Below are 18,428 nucleotides of genomic sequence, written 5' to 3' on the forward strand. Positions count from 1 at the left end.
GGCAGAATGGATCTTAATTTTCTGAAAATCCATTTTTGTTGATGATTCTGAATGGTTTTGGCTAGGGTCCACTGAAAACTCATTTGCCACTGATCATGTCTCCTAAAACTGCAGGTGTATGGATATGCTTTGTCCCTCCAGATCTGCTAAATTTCCATGCTTCTCCCCTACAAACAGCCACTTGCCATACAAAGGGTTTTGACTTATGTTTGGAGCTAAGAACCAAACAGCATGATTAAGGTATGGCCAACCACATAGACTCTGAGCTACAGAAACATAGGGATCTTGTCTGTCTTATTCACTCTGGTAGCCCACAACACTGCCTGGCACACAGGTACAGAACAAACCTCTACTGAATGTAACTGTTCTAAGACCATCACAACCTCATTCCAATCATATATGAGAAAAGTGCCTTTCCAGGAAAACTCAAGAGTGCTTACTGCTAAAACGCTAATTTGTCTTCACTTCAAAAGCCATTATTACAGCAGCTCTATTATATGATCACAAGTAAGTTTAATAAAAAGCAAAGCATCTGTGTCCAGGAGAGCATGCAGGCTCAGGGAAAGGGTTGTTATATAATGAGATTTTCCTGAGCAAGCAGCACCAGGTCATTAAAAAGCTATGTCTAGAATCTACTTAAAATGGAGGCATTAAAACAAACAGGAAAATCCCCTGAAGATCAGCCAAGTTCCCTGGGACCTCTTTCCCTCTTCTAGATTAAGGACCTACAAGAAGAATGCTATTTTGATGCTTTGCACTTAAAAATAGCTGTGGGGAGCCAGGCAGACTAGGAAACTGAAGCCCCACTGCCTGGTTCAGTTCTGGCTCCTTTATTTCTAGCTCCATCACTCTGGGCAAGTTAGCCTTCTGGGCTTCAATTTCTACCACTGTTAATTAGATAACAGCACCCATCTCATAGGACTACTGTGAGAAAGAAATGAAATAAGACAAGGAAGAGCACGTAAAACACTCTCCAGCATACAGCAAATACTCAAAGAATGTTAAGCTTTTGTTGTTGCTACTGGAATTTTCTCAAGAGAAGGAATAAAGAAACACAACCGTCATGGAATCTGGAGGGACATCCAAATATCTACAAATAATGAGGGTGTTTAAGAAAGGCCCGATGGAAAGAGAAAAACAAATATGTATTAGCACACATATATACACGGGATCTAGAAAGATGGTATGGATGAAGCTCTATGCATGGAAGCAGTGGGAATGCAGACAGTGAACAGACCTGTGGACACAGTAGGGGAGGAGGGGATGAGACGCACTGGGAGACCAGCACAAACATAAACATTCCCGGACGTGAACTAGACAGCCAGTGGGGATTTGCTGTGTGACCACAGAGCTCATATCCAGTCCTTCTGTGACAATGTAGAGGGAGGGGTAGGATGTGCTGGGAGGTGGGAGGGAGGTTCAAGGGGGAGGGGACATATGTACACTCATGGCTGATGCCTGCTGATGTGTGGCAGAAACCAATACAACACTGTAAAGCAATTATCTTCCAATTTAAAAAAAAACACAAGTAGGATAGATGCAAACTATTACACACAGGACGGATAAACAACAAGGTCCTATTCTATAGAACGGGGAACCATATTCAATATCCTGGGAAAAACCGTAATAAAAATACACATAGGTTATACACGTATGTGTATAACCGAGTCACGCAGCTGTACTGTAGAAAGTAACACAACACTATAAAATCAACTATAAGAAAATGAAAAAGACCAATGGACACTTTCTAACCAGTATCTTGAGAAAATGAAAGAAATGAGCTTAAATGTGAATGGAAACCATCCACTAACCTAACTCAAGAGTGAACATCTCCAAGAGTCTAGATTTTCTTATCCTTAGGGTACTTTGCAGCTTCTGTTAGAGAAGTTTCCTCAGTAGACTTCGTACTTGTAAACAACTGCCTGCTGGCATATAACCCTATATTCAAAACTATCCATAAGTGAAAGTGAGCCATTTGGGGTCAGACCTCTGGACATAAAGAAGGGAAGAAGAAATGGAGGTAAAGAGCTATTAGATCAAAGGAGACAAAAAACAACACAGAGCTGTTAAAAAAAAAAAAAAAAAAACCAAAATGCCAAGGACACAGAGGCTTCCCAGCAGGAGAGGAGCAGGAGCTGCTGTGTGGGGTGGTGGAGGCAGATGTCGCGAACAGAGAAGGGTGCAGGGGAGCTCTGTAGCATTATCTGGCAGCAAGTGATTATCTGCTAGGGAGGAGCTTCCACATGCCACTAGCCAGGCCACACAGCAGTGCCCGGTAAGGAGAGGCACAGAGCCGTGCAGTCTGTTCACCAGCGAGGGCCATAACCCTCCTGAGTGGAGGCTGTCAGGACACCATGGGGCAGTCTGCTCCTCTCCCAAGCCTGGGCCTATGAAGCCCTGGCGTCCAGCAGAGAAACCACCGAGGTTCCTGGTGGTTTCTAGGTCTTGGCGCTGGCTCAAGAATACTGCTACTTAAAGGGCGCCAGGTCCCTCGGCCCGCCCACCAGCTGTCGCCCCAGCTTGGTCAGAAATCACCTTCCTGCAGCTCGATGGCGCCACCGCCTCACACAGATCCCTCTCTACCTTGAACCACCACATGGCCCAGATTTTCCAAAACATATTGTCATTTGAATTTTTTAAATAAGGATGCTTATTAAAGATACACCAAGATGTGGCTTGATTTTTATAGTTTTTAATGCCTTCACGTACATAAATTTACAAGTTGGCAGTGGAAGTGGGGGTGGGGGGGACAGAGAAGGGGAGGAAAGAGAAAAACCTTTTGTCGGAAAAAAAAAAAAAATGCATCTGCTTTGTTTCCTTCTCCAGAGACTGCCCAGAAGCAGCAGGACACCCCGTGTCTCAGCCCAGTCATGTCATACATCCTAGGGCCCAAACACTGGTCGCTGCTACTCAACCACCATATAACTGCCTCCGCCGGCTTGTCCAGCCCACTTTCTATTCTGTGCAAATTTTTAACCCGGCTCCTCCATGGGTCTCTCTGCTTCCTCTGAAGACTCTACAGGGCCTGGGAACTCCATGTGCTGGCAGCAGACAAGGGTTGGAGAGGTGTGCCTTCAGCTCCTAATTAAATCATAGGATCTGGCTCATGAGTTCCTTGCCAACAAAACATGAACAAGGCACCTTTATCATTCCATTTTAAAAAGTCTATTGCTGGCTTAAGAAACAAATGGTTTAAACAAATTAAAAAAAAAAAGTCTGAAGGAAGAGGGGATGGACAAAAAGCAGCAGCTTCCCTCAGTCAGTAGCTTCCTGCCCTGAAGTAAGGCATCTGAATTTGAGACTTTCCGCCAGATGCCAAGATGCCATCGTAACAACGCAGGGAAAGAAAGGAAAGCTCTCCTTGACTTCCTCTTCCTTTAAAATTTCAAAATCCAAAGAAATAACTCCTTCTTACCTGCCAGGACCCTATTAACAGAAGAGTGAGTAGCCAAGCCAGGCTGTCCACGTTCATGAAAAATCCCAGCATAAGGCAAGTACTCAGGCAGCAAGAAACGCCTGTAAGAAGGAATCACGTGTTAAAAGCCTACTGTCTTAAAACAAAGTACATACACCATCTACCAAACCTCAAAGATAAGGGATCCACTAAGCCTAGGAATCCAGAGAAACCTAGAGCAGAGTGAAATTTCTAGGACACATCCCTTCACACATGTCTGTCTTCCTCCTGATCCTGCTTCTAAGGTTTCCTGGGGCTTTTCTTGGGGGGCGTGGTGGTGGTGGGGCTCGTATTCTTGAACAGGATGCTCCCAATGCCACTTTTCTATGCCTTTTCATTGTGGTTAATCATCTCCTGGGAAGTTTTTAGGTGGCAGGGCTTGACTGTAGGCTCACTAGTACATCATTCCAGATATGGACAATCCAGACCAGGAAGTAGGTTTAAAACTTCCAGTCTCTCGTAAAGGCTCCCTTAGAAAAGTCTCTTCTAAGAGGTGACTACCCGGTTCTTACCTTGGGACAAAGCGTCCAAGCGAAGGTGCAGACATCCGGGCATTGCGAGGAGCTCGGTGCCTGGACCTGTCACCACTGTCCCTGGAGAAAAAGAAAAAGACTACACGTGAGAGAGTCACTAAAGCAGAATCAGACACCAGCCCCAAAGACAAGACACGCCCCAAACTAAAGTCCTACCCTTCGGTGAAGGCCCCGCAGAAATCAGTCATGCCGGTTGCTTACTAACTTGAGTGGCACATTCATATACTGCATTTCTGGAGAACCTCGATTAAAAAATTTATCAGCATTTACTAACAGTTCAGTAAGAAGGAAGATTTTTCTTGAGTTAATGTGGTCTCTGAACTCTGTAGCATTTGAAACTGAAACCAAGTTTAGATCTTCTAAAGGGATTTAGAATGGATGTATATAAACTTTTTGTTTTCTCGATCGAAAGATGAGAGAAACTTTGGCTTTAGAGGATCCTGACGGAAGAAAAATTCTCCCATCAACTTCATTCAACAATTGATTATCTTTAAATACACCTGTTTAGGTCCTTGGTATGGAAAAATCATCGATATGGGAAAGAAAAACATCATAAGAAAAAGACTAGGCAGTCCTTTCTTTTAGAGACTGAAAAATTAACAATGATGAAGATGATCAGACAATGCAATCCTAAGCTAGGCCATTTTAGCAAAAATAAAAATGCTTAGTGTTTTCTTTACTGTCTGTTAGAATAACAGTAATAACCACCATTATTAAATAGCTATTAAGTCCTAATACAAAAGTTTTTAATTAATATGTTATCTCATTTAATCCTTAGAGTTTTCCATCAAGTATCATTAGATGTGTTCTACAGATAAGGGACTAAGGACCAGAGAGGGAAATGCCCAAGGTCACACAGCTAGTAAGTGGTTGAGATAAGATCTCTCTGACTCTAAAGCCCTGGCTCTTTTCAATACACTTCACTGCTTCCTATAAGAGAAGACAGAACTTTCACGTGGCTTAGTTTCTAATGCTTGAAAGGAACAATAAGCCAAAGGGCACTGGCTGGACAGAGTAGTTAATTAACTGCTCAATCAACTCTACAAAATAAATGAACCTCTTGAGAGCTTGATTTGGGATATTTTCTGAATTCTTCCTTTGGATTATCTTCAACTTAATGAGATAATCTTCAAACTGGCCCTGGAATCAAAGTTAAGACAACACTTTGGCTTTCAAGGGCACTACTGAGAGCCTTACAAACCAGAAGTGAAAGCCTAGGAAAATTTTTATATCTTGGTAGAATTGGATGCTGAGCATTTAGAGACAAATCAATATCAGGGATAGTGGAGGCTGATCCATTAAAAGTCAGTACTTGGTTTTTATCTTCCCAGAAGAGACAGCATATTGCTGTTTTCTTTAACATAGCAAATTTCTTTGACTTGAAACTCTACAGATGAAGGGAGATGCAAGAACGAGAGATACGACCATACGGAAAGTGAAAAGGGGATTATAAAGAACGAGATCAGAAGTTCCTGACCAGTAGACTGCAACTCTGGGGAACCCACAAATTATTATAAGGAGTAGCTGATTATCAAACAAAAAAGGCAGCTCCCAAATTAAGTATATTATTATTTTTCAATATGTAGAATTCAAGTTGTGATCAAAGTACCAATTCAGTTAAAAGTACAAGGGAATTCATGACAGCTCTTCACATATTTTACTTATCAATGGGCATTAAAAGTGCAACTAATTATCATGAGAGGAGTTAGAAAATATTTTGAAGTTAAAAAGGGTTCTAAGGGGGGAAAAAGAGTCCTAAGCCTCAAAACAGTCAAAAATTAAGTTACAGAAAGAAGCATCACGGGACAAATCCAATTACTTTATTCTACAGCTATGAGAGAGAGCTGGCCTTCCCAGAATCACAACGCGGAGCTGACAATTTACTTCTGAACAAGGGCCAGAGAGCCCTCTGCCTCTGGACAATAAACAGCACTCTATCTGGCACAAGCAGACTTGAGGGGCAGGAAAGGCAGGCGGGGGGTAGGGGGGCCAGTGCAGGAGACAGTAGCTGTTGTTTAGTCGCTAAGTCATGTCTGACTCTTTTGCGACCGGATAGACCATAGCCTGCCAGGCTCCTCTGTCCGTGGGATTTCCCAGGCAAGAATACTGGAGCGGGTAGCCATTCCCTTCTCCAAGGGAACTTCCTGACCCACGGGTGGAACCTGCATCTCCTGCATTGGCAGGCAAATTCCTCACCACTGAGCCACCAGGGAAGCCCATAGGAGACAGTACTAAACTAAACCGCCAGAACCCACACATGACACAGAGCTGGGTGAACGGACACATGAAGGTAACGCAGGAAAATGGACAAACACCGTGGCTGGGAGAAAATCTGGGCTCCTGGGACATATTTCCTATGGCTCTTTTCATTGTTACGGAAACCTAAAAACAATTAACTTCCTTCTGATTCAATTTCTCCTTCCATTTAAAAAAAGAAGGGAGGAAGGAGGACAAAACATGGTCAGAGATAATGGCTTTATGTTACTTAGAGATTACTGGAAGATATATACAAATGTATCTATATATAGCTATATCTTCCAGTAATCTCTGAGTAACATATCATAACAATCTCCTTATATATATATAGAGAGAGAGAGAGAGAGGAAAATAAGATGCATATACAGGAAAATCAGCTGGCTCAGATACAAGCAGTCTCAGACTGACGGTTACATTAGGAACCACAAAAAAGGCAATATATTAAGTGACTGGAGATGTGTCTAACATTTTGATTAATGACAGGGAAGTCGGAGTTAAACAGCATTTCAATAAAATGTAGAGAAGACTTCAAATTCATATTGTTGGGCACACCAGCAAAGCAGCAGAAATGACAGAACTGTATACAGACTGATTGGAAAAGTGGACCGTGGTGAACACAGAAATGAAACGCTGCCTATAAAACAAAAATCACAAAGGCATCTGGGAGAAAACAGCCTATAACAGTAACAACTCAAACATTTCCTGACTGGAAAAAACTTGAAAACATAAATGAGCAAGGTGGCAAAGGCCAGAATGCCCAACCAGTGGACAAGTTAAGCAGGAAGAGGGCAAAAGACCCAGGTTTTCCTGCTGGCACACAAAAATCCCTGACTAAAGGCATGGCTCCAATAAGCGAGAGGTGAAAAGAGCAACTAATGACTCTAGCTGCTAGTTCTTCCACAGTTCAAAAAGGAGAGAAAATTCAAAATAAGGAGCTGAGATGGGGGAACATATTTCAATGCAAAGGATATCTGCAAAGGCTCGGAGGAGGGGGTGGGTAGAAGTGAGGGGAGAAAGGAAGAGTGGTGAGAGTGTTAACAAAGGACAAAGAAATAAAAAAACCAAATACTTAACATGTTCAATTCAGGAAACTACACAGACTCTGCCACCCACTTCAGTGCTGATCCAAGATCAACATGGAGCAAGACCCCACAAGATGAAGGAGGCAAATTTAGGCAGAGACTGAAGGTTAGAAAATGTCTGCCAGAAGAGCAGTGGGTGGAAGGTAGACCCAGGAGGCAGTTCATGGAGGAATAATGGAGGGCGCTAACGACTGGAGACCACCAGCACAAGGGATTCCCTGGGGGCTCAGAATCCGCCTGCCAGTGCGGAAGACGCAGCTTCAGTCCCTGGGTCAGGAAGATGCCCTAGAGAAGGAAATGGCAACCCACTCCAGTATTCTTACCTAGAGAATTCCATGGGCAGAGGAGCCTGCTGGATGGACTACAGACTATGGGGTCACAACACAGTTGGACATGACTTGGCAACTAAACAAAAACAAGGACAATGTAACACAGACAATGCCCTTTTCAAGGAGTGGGGTGGGGAGGGACTTAAAAACACAAAAACAGTGAAGACCCGAGTGTGCAAACATGCTGGCACTGCTCCTCTATCGCTGGAGGACTCTCTCCAGAATCCTTTCCAGGGAAACACCTGAGAAATCCTCATCAATTTCCTCAGCCAGAAGCTGCCTTTAAGCCAGCGGGACAGAAGCTGGCTGAGTTATTAATGGCTTTCCCAGCTGTTGAACTCTGTGCATCTCTGATTAACTCTCAGAGGGGTATTTGGGAAGGAGAGAGAGAAAAAAAAAATCAGACTTTCTTATAAAACATTTTATAAGGAAAAAAACACCCTTCAAACAATTAAGCATCTAAGACGAGTGCCGAATACAAGAAAAAGCAACCTCTGGAACAAGGGAGAAACACAGCAGCTACCCTTGCTAAATGCCTGGGATTAATTGCCTCAGAGAGAGGCCGTAATTTAAAGGAATGGAAAACACACCTACAGGCCGCCGTCTGAGTCCTGACCAGACAGTCGGGCTGCCATCACCGCCATCACCACTCGTGACAAACAGCTCTGACTCGGGCCTTTGTCAAGGCAGCTCTGGCAGCACAGAGCTCAAAAGGCCATTGTCTTCTTGACAATACAGTTGACTCTGCTGAAAATTAGACTATTAAAAAAAAAATATCTGTTTCCCCGTGTTCTTCGGTTTCTACTCAATTTCCAGACAGTAGAAGGCGTACTCCATCATTCCTGCCCCTGGATGCACAGAGATCTTGGCCAAGTCCTTTCCTTACTCGGGTGCCGTTAGTGAAGCTCTAGTCTCTGCTTTGAAGGGCTGTGTATGTGTACCAGGGAGAGATTTCTGGGAGGGAGGCACAGGCCCAGCAGGGATTATTCACAGGGGATACCTAATAGCAGAGGTCTCTTGGAAATGCAGAGCCTTAATTCTTCTCCAAGGAATAGTAATATAACAGATAATTACCACTTACAAATTCTTCTCCTCTCTTATTCTACCTTTAATTTCATCTGCATACATTATGCAAATCCATATTCCTATTGTGCATTTTATATTAAAAAATAAATACATATCTCTAAGTGATAGTTACCCTCCTTTCCCTCTCTTCCCTCATGGCTGTTTAATTCTTTAAACCCAGACATATTTCATTTTTCTTTCTCTTCCCCTAGCATTCCTTATAATAAATATTCATATGTATTATACTTGCCCAGAAAGAACACTAATTCTCAAGCTGCCAAGCAATATTATGTATTTCTAAGCAATGGGAACGAGCTGGAATCCTCAGGAAAGGGCTGGAATTCAGGCAGGCATATATTTTATAAATATGCTGAGGCTCCATAGGTACCAGACAGCCTATTCCTAATCCTTAGGAGGAGAAGGCAATGGTGACCCACTCCGGTACTCCTGCCTGGAAAATCCCATGGGTGGAGGAGCCTGGTGGGCTGCAGTCCATGGGGTTGCTAAGAGTTGGACACAACTGGGCGACTTGACTTTCACTCTTCACGTTCATGCATTGGAGAGGGACATGGCAACCCACTCCAGTGTTCTTGCCTGGAGAATCCCAGGGGCAGAGGAGCCTGGTGGGCTGCCGTCTACGGGGTTGCACAGGGTCGGACACGACTGAAGCGACTTAGCAGCAGCAGCAATCCTCAGGAGGGGAATCTGAACCCTGGTGGTTCAGATGGTAAAGAATCTTTCTTGAAAGGCAAGAGACCTGGGTTCAATCCCTGGGTCAAGAAGATCCTCTGGAGAAGGGAATAGCTACCCACTCGAGTATTCTTGCCTGGAGAATCCCATGGACAGAGGAGCGTGCTGGGTTACAGTCCACGGGGTCGCAAAGAGTCAGACACAACTGAGCGACTAACACCTTAGTGATGAAGTCTCCCCATTTTGCTGAGACTTCTCATTATTCTACGTCTGCTGAGTACAAGGGAAATTCTTCTAAGACAGTTAGTTAGCTCCAACAAAGATCCAAGAGCTTTAGGGCTGAAATAAACTTCAGAGATTATCTAATCTGACTTTATAAGATCAGACATTGAGGCCTGGGGTAGGAGAGGGACTTGCCAAAGATCAAATAACAAATCCCAGGAGTCCCTAGACGATAGGTGTTAGGCTCTGGGGACCAGCAGGCTCATACAAGAGATCCTGGTTACACTCACCGCTGCTCTGGGAGTCACTTGCTACTTTTATAAACTTAGTTCAAAATTGGTTCCAGTGAGAGTAAAAAAGGACTTGGGCAACATTCTGTGTGGAGAAGTAGGAAGTGAGACAGCTCAGCACTCACGCGGCTCGTCTCCCCAGGAACGTTCACAAATAGGCCCCACTCTTCGAAAACACCAAGGCCTCTCACATCCAATACTTAACGTGCAGTCCTCATATGTTCTCGTGTGGATTTCGCCCACTGCTTTCTAACTGGTTTTCCTGCATCCATATACTTGCCACTTGCCTAACCAGTGCTGTCAGAATTCACTGCCTAAAATACATATTGAATAATGGCTGCCCTCGGATAAAAATGAGGTCAAAACTTCTCAGCCAGGCATTCCAGGCCCTCCACAGCCCAGGTCTTTCTGATCTTCTCACTCAAACTCTCCACTGCTCTGAAAAGTGAAAGTCGTTCAGTCCTGTCTGATTCTTTTCGACCCCGTGGACTGTACAGTCCATGGAATTCTCCAGGCCAGAATACTGGAGTGGGTAGCCTTTCCCTTCTCCAGCGGATCTTCCCGACCCAAGAATCGAACTAGGGTCTCCTGCAATGCAGGTGGATTCTTTACCAACTGAGTTATCAGGGAGCAACCGATTGCTTCCACTGCTCTAGCCACGGATCTCTGCAGAGTCTCCAAATAAAGCCTGTTAATCTTCTGTGTTTAGGTTTTTGCTTGAGCTACTCCTTTGTCTAGACTCTCCTTCCCTCCTCCCAGCCTCCACGTCAATCCATCAGAGTCCTCGGCCGTCTTCACACCCAGCTGAAATCCATGAAGCCTTCTCACATCTCCCCTAGCACCCTCTCCCATGTGCGTTGGTGGTATCGTGGTGAGCATAGCTGCCTTCCCAAGTACTCGCTCTCTTCACACAATGCTGTCCTGTACTTCAGGGGTACCTTATTACAGTCTGTTATAAGATACTATGTAAAGATCTGATCATGTTATTCTACGGCTTAAAACTCTTCAGTGACTCCCTCTCACCTACAGGGTAAAGGTCACCTCCTTTGCAAGGAGACATCCCAAGATCTGGCGCCACTCTAACTCCCGGGCTCATCTCCTGCTGTATCTTGGATTTGACAACCTGCCCATACTTGTCAACAAGGGAACCCCTGACAGACTCCAGAATGTTTCACGATTCTATGACTATGCATTTATTTGCCTTTCTTTTAAGTATATCTGGAGGAAAAGTCCTATTTTAAGACATACACTTTCTTTTTTATAAACCCACCCTGTAAAAACAAGCAACCATCACAAAAATCAATTATGTGAGATTATTTAACACTTTGGTAAAAAAAAAAAAAAAGGAAGTGAACAGTTTCTTAACTCATCTCAGTTTAAGGACTACTTCCACGTAACACCACCACTGGATAAGTGTCCTAGGGTGCCTGACTCGACTGCTTAGGCAGGTTCCAGGCAGTAAAGAGAACAGTCACTTAACAGCGTCTTCCCTCACACTTTCTCTTGCACTTCTGATATCAAAGAGTTTACAGTTTGTAAGTCAAAGAGAGACAGAGGCAGCCTCGTTCCAAAATGAAGAGACAATTTTTTCCGCTGAAGGTTCACCCTTTCCTTTCTTGGCTACAAGTACCCGCATTTGTTATTAGCAGTCACCGACTCCCACGGGAGTCCTGGAAATTGGCACACAGAAGAGAGGATGCGGTGGAGCCACTGCCGAGGCCGTGTGGCTTCACTCGACTGCACCGCCTCGCCCTGAAACTGGACACAAGCACGTGGGCCCCACCGAGCTGTCAGGACTTCACCTGCAGACGCAGGGCAAGAGCAGCACGGCTGGTTGTCGAACATATTTTCTTGGTGTGACTTAATTAAATTTTAGTCACGGCAAAAGGGCAGATGAAGAAAACTGAATTCCAGACTTATAAAGGCAAGTAACTTCTCCTACGCCACACCCAGTCAGACGGCAGAGCTGAGTGACAGCCTTCAGAACCCTCCTCAGCTATATTATATATAAGACAACCTTCCGATGACTTCCTTGCTAGAACTTCCCCGCGTCTGGCAAGGGGAACATGGAAGCCCGCGGGTTGAGGCTCCTCTGCACGAATGGGTGTGGCAGGGCAACAAACACATTACGCCAAACCGAGGAACCGGCACTCATCCTGAGCTCTCAGAAACGACTGTCAATCATTTCACAAGGAAACGGTCTGGCGTATTTGCTCACAGCATGGATTTCTAGGTAAAAGGAGACCAACTACAACCAGATATATTGGAAGAGTTAATAAAATACATGCAACAGACTTAAAGAGACTTCATCTTAAGGCTGAATGACTAGGATCTGTCACTGAGATGTTTTCCCCAAGTATAGCCCAGTGTCACAACTGCGAATGAGGGACTATTTCTCTCTGTGCTGGCAGCAGTTTTTAAGAAGTTGAATATAATTTCCCAGTGCTGGGAGATATTTGTGACTGATCTAATCTGAAGCTTCTCCAGTTCTGACTGTCATTAGTGCAAGGTATCTTTGCCTTGGAAGGCAAAGTAGTTACAAAAAGAGGCAAGAAGATGATCGGGAGATGATTCTGGGATTGCAATTATGTTTAGAATAACAGATAAAATGAGGAAGGGGGGGTAAGGATAGTTAAAACTATAGTCATCAAGTCACAGACACCACCTCTCTTGCAGGACTTAGGAACTACGGGAACACAGCACTCAACCTGGGCTTCACAGAAGCCTCTCTCTGTCTTTTTCCAAAGGGATGGTGAAAATAAAAATGCGAGTTTTCCTTCAGCTTCTTTGCCATCTACATTCTAGTGGGTGGTCTGAGCTCAGAAGCAGGCAGACAGCAGGGTCAGGGGCAGCCACATCTTGCCCCTGCTTGTGAGCATCTTTATGCAAAGACAGACGCTGAGGGCTTCAGGACAAACCTCCTGACAGCAGGTCTCTGGATGTTCTGTTTGTGCATTTTGACAAACACAGGGCCCATGCAGTCTCAATTCTTGCCACAGAGAGACGAATGGTAGGAGAAGATGCCTGCCAGGGAAGATGGTCATCAATCCAGATGACAAAGAATGGAAAATTTAACCTGATGCTGACCAACCTTCAAAGCTATCCCCCACGAGCAATAAATCTAGACAGTCTTGTTCCCCCACCAAGCTCATAGAGCTAGGACTCAAATGTGGTTGTACATCATTTTTAAAGGGTTTTACATCTGCAGGACAATAAAGTCAGACACTGAATATGTTTGCTCCTGATCTCTAATCTTAGATATGCCTGATTTTGGCCAAGCTTCAGTATCGTTACTTTAAAAAAACCACACTGAAAGGAACAACTATCTCAGAGGATTATTGTAACGAGTAAACTATATTTTTAAATATACAATGTTGTGTCTGTTATTAGTGTACATGAAAAATATGGTAGCTGATCCCTTTCATTCGATGGAAGATTAAAGAGAACCAAAACAGAAGGGATGTGGGGAATGGCTCCCTCTGTTTTCTGAGGCCACTATACACCCGGATGGCACATGCTGGAGAAAGGCAAAATGATCTCTGACTCCACAAATGGAAGGAGAGAGAAGAGGTCGTGCTGGAGGGGCAGAGGTAGGCACGCACTGTGCTAGGAAGGCGAGGAAGCCCAGCAGGGCAGTGCCTCTAAATGGTATTCTAAGTGTTAGGAGGATCCCAGGACACACCTAACTTACCTGCGTCTCGGTACTTGAAAGAACTATAAATTACAAGTGTATAGCCTGTAACTACCCTTCTGGTTGAGGAAAAGGGTTGGGGAAACAAATTAAAAGGAGCTGGTACAGTCCCTAACTTTCTCACTCTGTCCCCTCTCAGAGCCCCTGGAAACTAACAGAGGGGCAAGCACAAGTAGCCCTCGGCCTACAGCAGGGGAGGAGGGCGGGGAAGGAGAGGACGCACGAGCAGCCAGCAGTGTCCTGCACGAGGCCTGGACAGCTAACACTGAGGTGGCTGACCCACAGCTGCTCTTGAAAAACAAGATTACGGTCTGCTCCAGCCCCCAAAGAAAGGCAAACACCAGGGGAGGGGCTTTTGAGGGGGCCGGAGAGAAGTCAGTCCACCGTCACTAACCAGGGAGCCGTGCGAGACCCCAAGGGAAAAAACAATGGCTAAGTCAGTGCATGAAAGGTGAAGAAGGCGACGTAAATTCAGGCCGTGCTGAAGCCAGGGGGCGGCGAGGGCACAGGTGGGCCGTGGGGAACACAAAGAGGAGGCAGTCTGACACAGGGAAAAGGGGGGAGGAAGGGGAGAGGGAGGAGGAGGCAACAGAAGGAAGAGAAGGCAAGGTGGGAGCAGAATGTTTTAAACTAACCCAGAACTCCACTGTGAAGGACAAGTCACGAGGCAAGATACAGCTCAAAGGCACGAGCCCCGCGTTTCACCACGGCAGAGAGACAACAGCCTTCCACACGCGCGTGGAGAGAGGGCTCCACGGGCTTTCCGAGGCTTCTCAGCAGCCCTGAGTCCCGGCAGCCTTGGCCTTGTACCGAGACTGCGTCGCTGAATAGCCCCCGGGGCTGGAAACACACTCATTTCGGCAAGGGAACAGATCTCCCTACAGGTGTCTGCCTGGCTAAAGGCGGACTGGAGACTGTCCCTTCACTGCCAGGCCCACATGCCCCCCACCCCCACCCCAAGCAGGGACTTAAGCCAGGAGGACACATGCTGAGAGTCCCAGAGCAGCTGGGCCCTTCTCGCCCCACTGCCTCTGCTCCGTTTGCCACAGCACAGCTGTTTCAGAGCTTCCTTGCGTTTCCTTCACGTTTCCCTCTTCTGCAGACAAATGAACCTCCCACTGAGTGTTCCTTCTGCCTCTAAGTACACAGTTGCTTGCGTGTTTAAGGATTGAATCACAAGGGCAAATTGGTACGATGGGTGTCCCCATCTTCTTGGTCCTTGGAGGCAAAGATATTTCTCAAACACCTTAAAGCTCCACTGCAAGATGGCTCCTGGGGAACTATCCATTCCGCTCACGGAAGAAGGCGGAAGGGAGGCAGGACTCTTAAGATCCCAGACTTGACCAGGCCATGTCAGGATTAACGGGAAGAAAAAGGAAGATGACTGACAGGCTGTCCTATTCTGGTACTGGCAGCAAAAGAGACGGCGGGGGGGGGGGGGGGCGGGGAGAATGCTCAACCATCCTTCTCTCTTTCTTATTTTGCATGTTTTGAGAAAATCAAAATGTAGGAATCAAAGCAAGAGCCAAATGTCCAATTTGATACGAGCCAGGAAAACTCAGTTTCAGGATAGAAAGAAACACAAGAGGTGGCTGGAAAGGTCAGGCGTGGCAGCTGAGAGACTGTAAAACCCGGCAGCTGCACTGCGGAGCTTGACCCCACAGCCCAGGGCTGATGCTACTCCTTCAGTCCAACCCTGTGACCCAGCTGACCACTCAAAGAGGCTCGAAGATGGAGGGAACACCTCTCAACCCCCATATTAGTCTGACAGGCCATCTCCAAAGGATCCTTGCTGGGGGTTTAGGGAGACTGAGGACACTGAGAGGCAAGGGACCAGGACCTCAGAGAAGCAGTGTGATCAAGGGTGTAAGAGAATTCTGTCTCCGGGGGAAATTCAAGACTTATTTTTAATCTCTATATCCACTTTTTCTTAAGAGAAAAAAACACCAACCCTCCTGCCTCCTGGATGGTGTGAAGTCAGTCCACATGAAGCATTTCCATAGTCACTGTTCGTGCAAAAGGGAAGTAAAAATGTCGCCCGAAGGGTAGCGGCCATCTTCTCCCAGGCTGGCCTGGGCCCCGAGGGCTGTCTCTTCCCCCAGGCGCCAGGCAATCAGCAGTGCATTGGCCAGAGGTGGGGAGTGCCCTGAGCATTTTAACCCTCCGGCCCTCACCCCATGCTACTGCTCATAAGTAATAACTTAAGGGTGTGAAGCCAGAATGTCAACCACCATTGCTCGGACAGTGCCCAACTTGGAAGTACTCACGACTTGGGAGGAGGGGGGAGAAAGCAAGCTGAACAGTTACTTACTCAAAGTCCTCAAACTCCAAGTCGGTTCCCTCCACGGATGGACCCTGGTTGTCTGAGGAAGAGGAGGAAGTGGAGGAGCGGAGGCGGTTCTGCTGGTAGCGCATGGAGCGCTGGCGGATACTGTCTCTCCGTGACAGGTACTGGATCATCCTCTGGGCATAGTATGCAGCAGGAGATAACCTGAGAGAGACAGAGAGGAACAGACCCGAACTAGCACTAATGTGGGGAACACTGCGGAAGACAGCGAGTCCAGCTCTCCCATCACATCTCCCCGCTGAGGCGAACTCCGGAGACATGGAAAAATAAAGGGCATTTAACTCACCAGGAGGTTTGTACTGCGCAACGTGCTTATCAGACTGCCTTATCTTGGAACAGAAATACTGGTGGTTAAAGAGGCTGTTTAATCAGCCATCATCTGATCAACAGCTGCCCCCTCCCACGAGTTTAACACTGGAGTTTTCTTTTTTAGTTTCCCAAGGGACCTCTTTTAAACTTCTCAGGGTGCCCTTTATAAAGACTCGCAGCTTTCCCCTAATCGTCCGTACTCAAAATGTAAGACACGAAAGGGACCGCAGCTTCTTTCACTTTACAGATGAGAGGATAGGCTGAGAGACGGTGAACCCAGGACGGCTGAAGAAGGCATCTTCAGACATCCCCTTCACCAGGACTCCTTTCTTCTCCAACAAACATCTATAGTTCCAGAACTGTCCTAGTTCCTTAGGATTATCTCTTATTTCTTATCTCTCCTTTACAGATTATCCAGATACTTTAACACAGAAAAGATACTCAGGATAGAGACAGAGTACCATATACTCAGGACAAACAGAAAATCTGAAAGATTCGTCTATTTCTTAAGACAGAGCATCAGAAGCTACATGGGCACTGAGCAATACAGAAGACAGCACTCTTCTCCCTACGGTGGCTGCTCTCATAAGCAACTAATCTATGCAGACCTGCATTCTGACCATGGGTCAGCACCTTACGATGGCTGCTCTCATAAGCAAGTAATCTAGACGGACCTGCATTCTGACCATGGGTCAGCACCTTCATACTCCATGAAAACATCCATGTCCTATACAATTTGGATAGTCCCTGCTTTCTCAAGTTTTTCCTCCATCTTTCACAACACATATAATTTGAGGCTGTCAATTGAGAAAGTGAGAGTAGACCAATAACAGAAAAATGCTTTATATATATATTAAGTGGTACTAAGCAATTTTAAGACTTAAAACCTGCCCAAGGCACATACGCTTCCATTCAGCAATTCCATTAGTGATTTTACCCTACAGAAACACACAAGGATATTGAAGATAAATATATAAACTGTTGGCACTAGTGAAAAACCAGAAACACCTCAAATGTCCATCAAAAGATTAAATAAATTATAGCTATACAAAAAACCACTATGAAACAGTTGAAAAGAAAAAGTTATCCCTATATACGCACAACAAAAGCCCTCTAAAATAAAAATTTAAGTGGGGGAAAATTAAAGAATGGTATGTATGATGTATGTGTGTGTGTGTGTGTGTGTATATATACATAAATATATCTATTTCTGTAATTAGAACAAAAAATAAAACACAGCAATCCTGATGAGGATTCCCAGGGACCTTAACTTCTACAATGTTTGAATATAAAAGGAAAAAAAGCATCTTTTTAAACAATGGAACCCTGGAAAAACTGATTGAGAATGGAAAAAGAAATACTTGTATCCAAATGGTAGGAAAAGTATTTACAAACATCTTGCTGCCTGATCTTTCATTACTCCTGGACAAAGTAAGACCCGGGGCAAATCCTCAGTAAATCTACTCACTCAGACCAAAGAAGATCCTGCAGTTAAGACGAAATAAGGCTGCCTCAGAAATGACTGCCATCCCAGGTGGCACCCTTCTGACCAGCCATCCAGCAGACTTTCCAAGGAGGCCAGGACACAGTCTTTGGAGAAGGCTGTGTTACGGAACAATATGCTGCCTTTGGTGCCTCTGATTCCAAATTATCTTTATATAGTAGGTGGCCATGGAAGGTACAAAGGCCTTGGCCAAGATCATCAGAGTGTAAGAATTAACGTCTCAACCTGTGGGACATTCGTTGTCTCTTTGGGCACCTGGTACCATGCATTTGGTGAGGATGAATCAAGAACCCTACATTGTCAACAGACAGAAGTCAATACTGTCTCTACCAAATACACAGAAATCTGCCAGTAGAAATCAACTGCTGTTGGTTAAATTCTCAAGTTAATCAGACTAGAAAGGAATGAAAAACTGAAGTTTAAAGAAAAAATAAAGTTTTAAGAGGAGAATGAAGATTCGTTTTTTAGAAATGATACTGATAAATGACCACAAAAACACTTGTTCCTCAGCTGACAGCCGACCCTAATGGAAAACTCACATTAAGGTGAGAGATGTAGATATAATGCTGCTGCTGCTGAGTCGCTTCAGTCGTGTCCGACTCTGTGCGACCCCACAGACAGCAGCCCACCAGGCTCCCCCGTCCCCAGGATTCTCC

At 45.3% G+C, this 18,428-nt stretch overlaps 1 protein-coding gene across 6 annotated transcripts in view; it reads right to left on the minus strand.

Annotated features, from left to right (window-relative positions):
- AMBRA1 (autophagy and beclin 1 regulator 1) overlaps nt 1–18,428 on the minus strand; it is a 135,130-nt gene that overhangs the window by 83,677 nt on the left and 33,025 nt on the right. For 4 of the 6 annotated variants that reach the window (XM_068988163.1, XM_068988162.1, XM_068988160.1 and 1 more), the window contains 3 exons: nt 15,924–16,103; nt 3,967–4,047; nt 3,416–3,516 (listed from right to left, as the gene is read on the minus strand). In XM_068988163.1, the coding sequence (XP_068844264.1) occupies nt 3,416–3,516; nt 3,967–4,047; nt 15,924–16,103 (362 nt within the window). The remainder of the gene's footprint in view (nt 1–3,415; nt 3,517–3,966; nt 4,048–15,923; nt 16,104–18,428) is intronic. The other 2 variants (XM_068988164.1, XM_068988161.1) reach the window with 1 other exon arrangement.

This window comes from Capricornis sumatraensis, chromosome 16 (genome assembly GCF_032405125.1).
Source record: "Capricornis sumatraensis isolate serow.1 chromosome 16, serow.2, whole genome shotgun sequence".
Classification (NCBI taxonomy): Eukaryota; Metazoa; Chordata; class Mammalia; order Artiodactyla; family Bovidae; genus Capricornis; species Capricornis sumatraensis.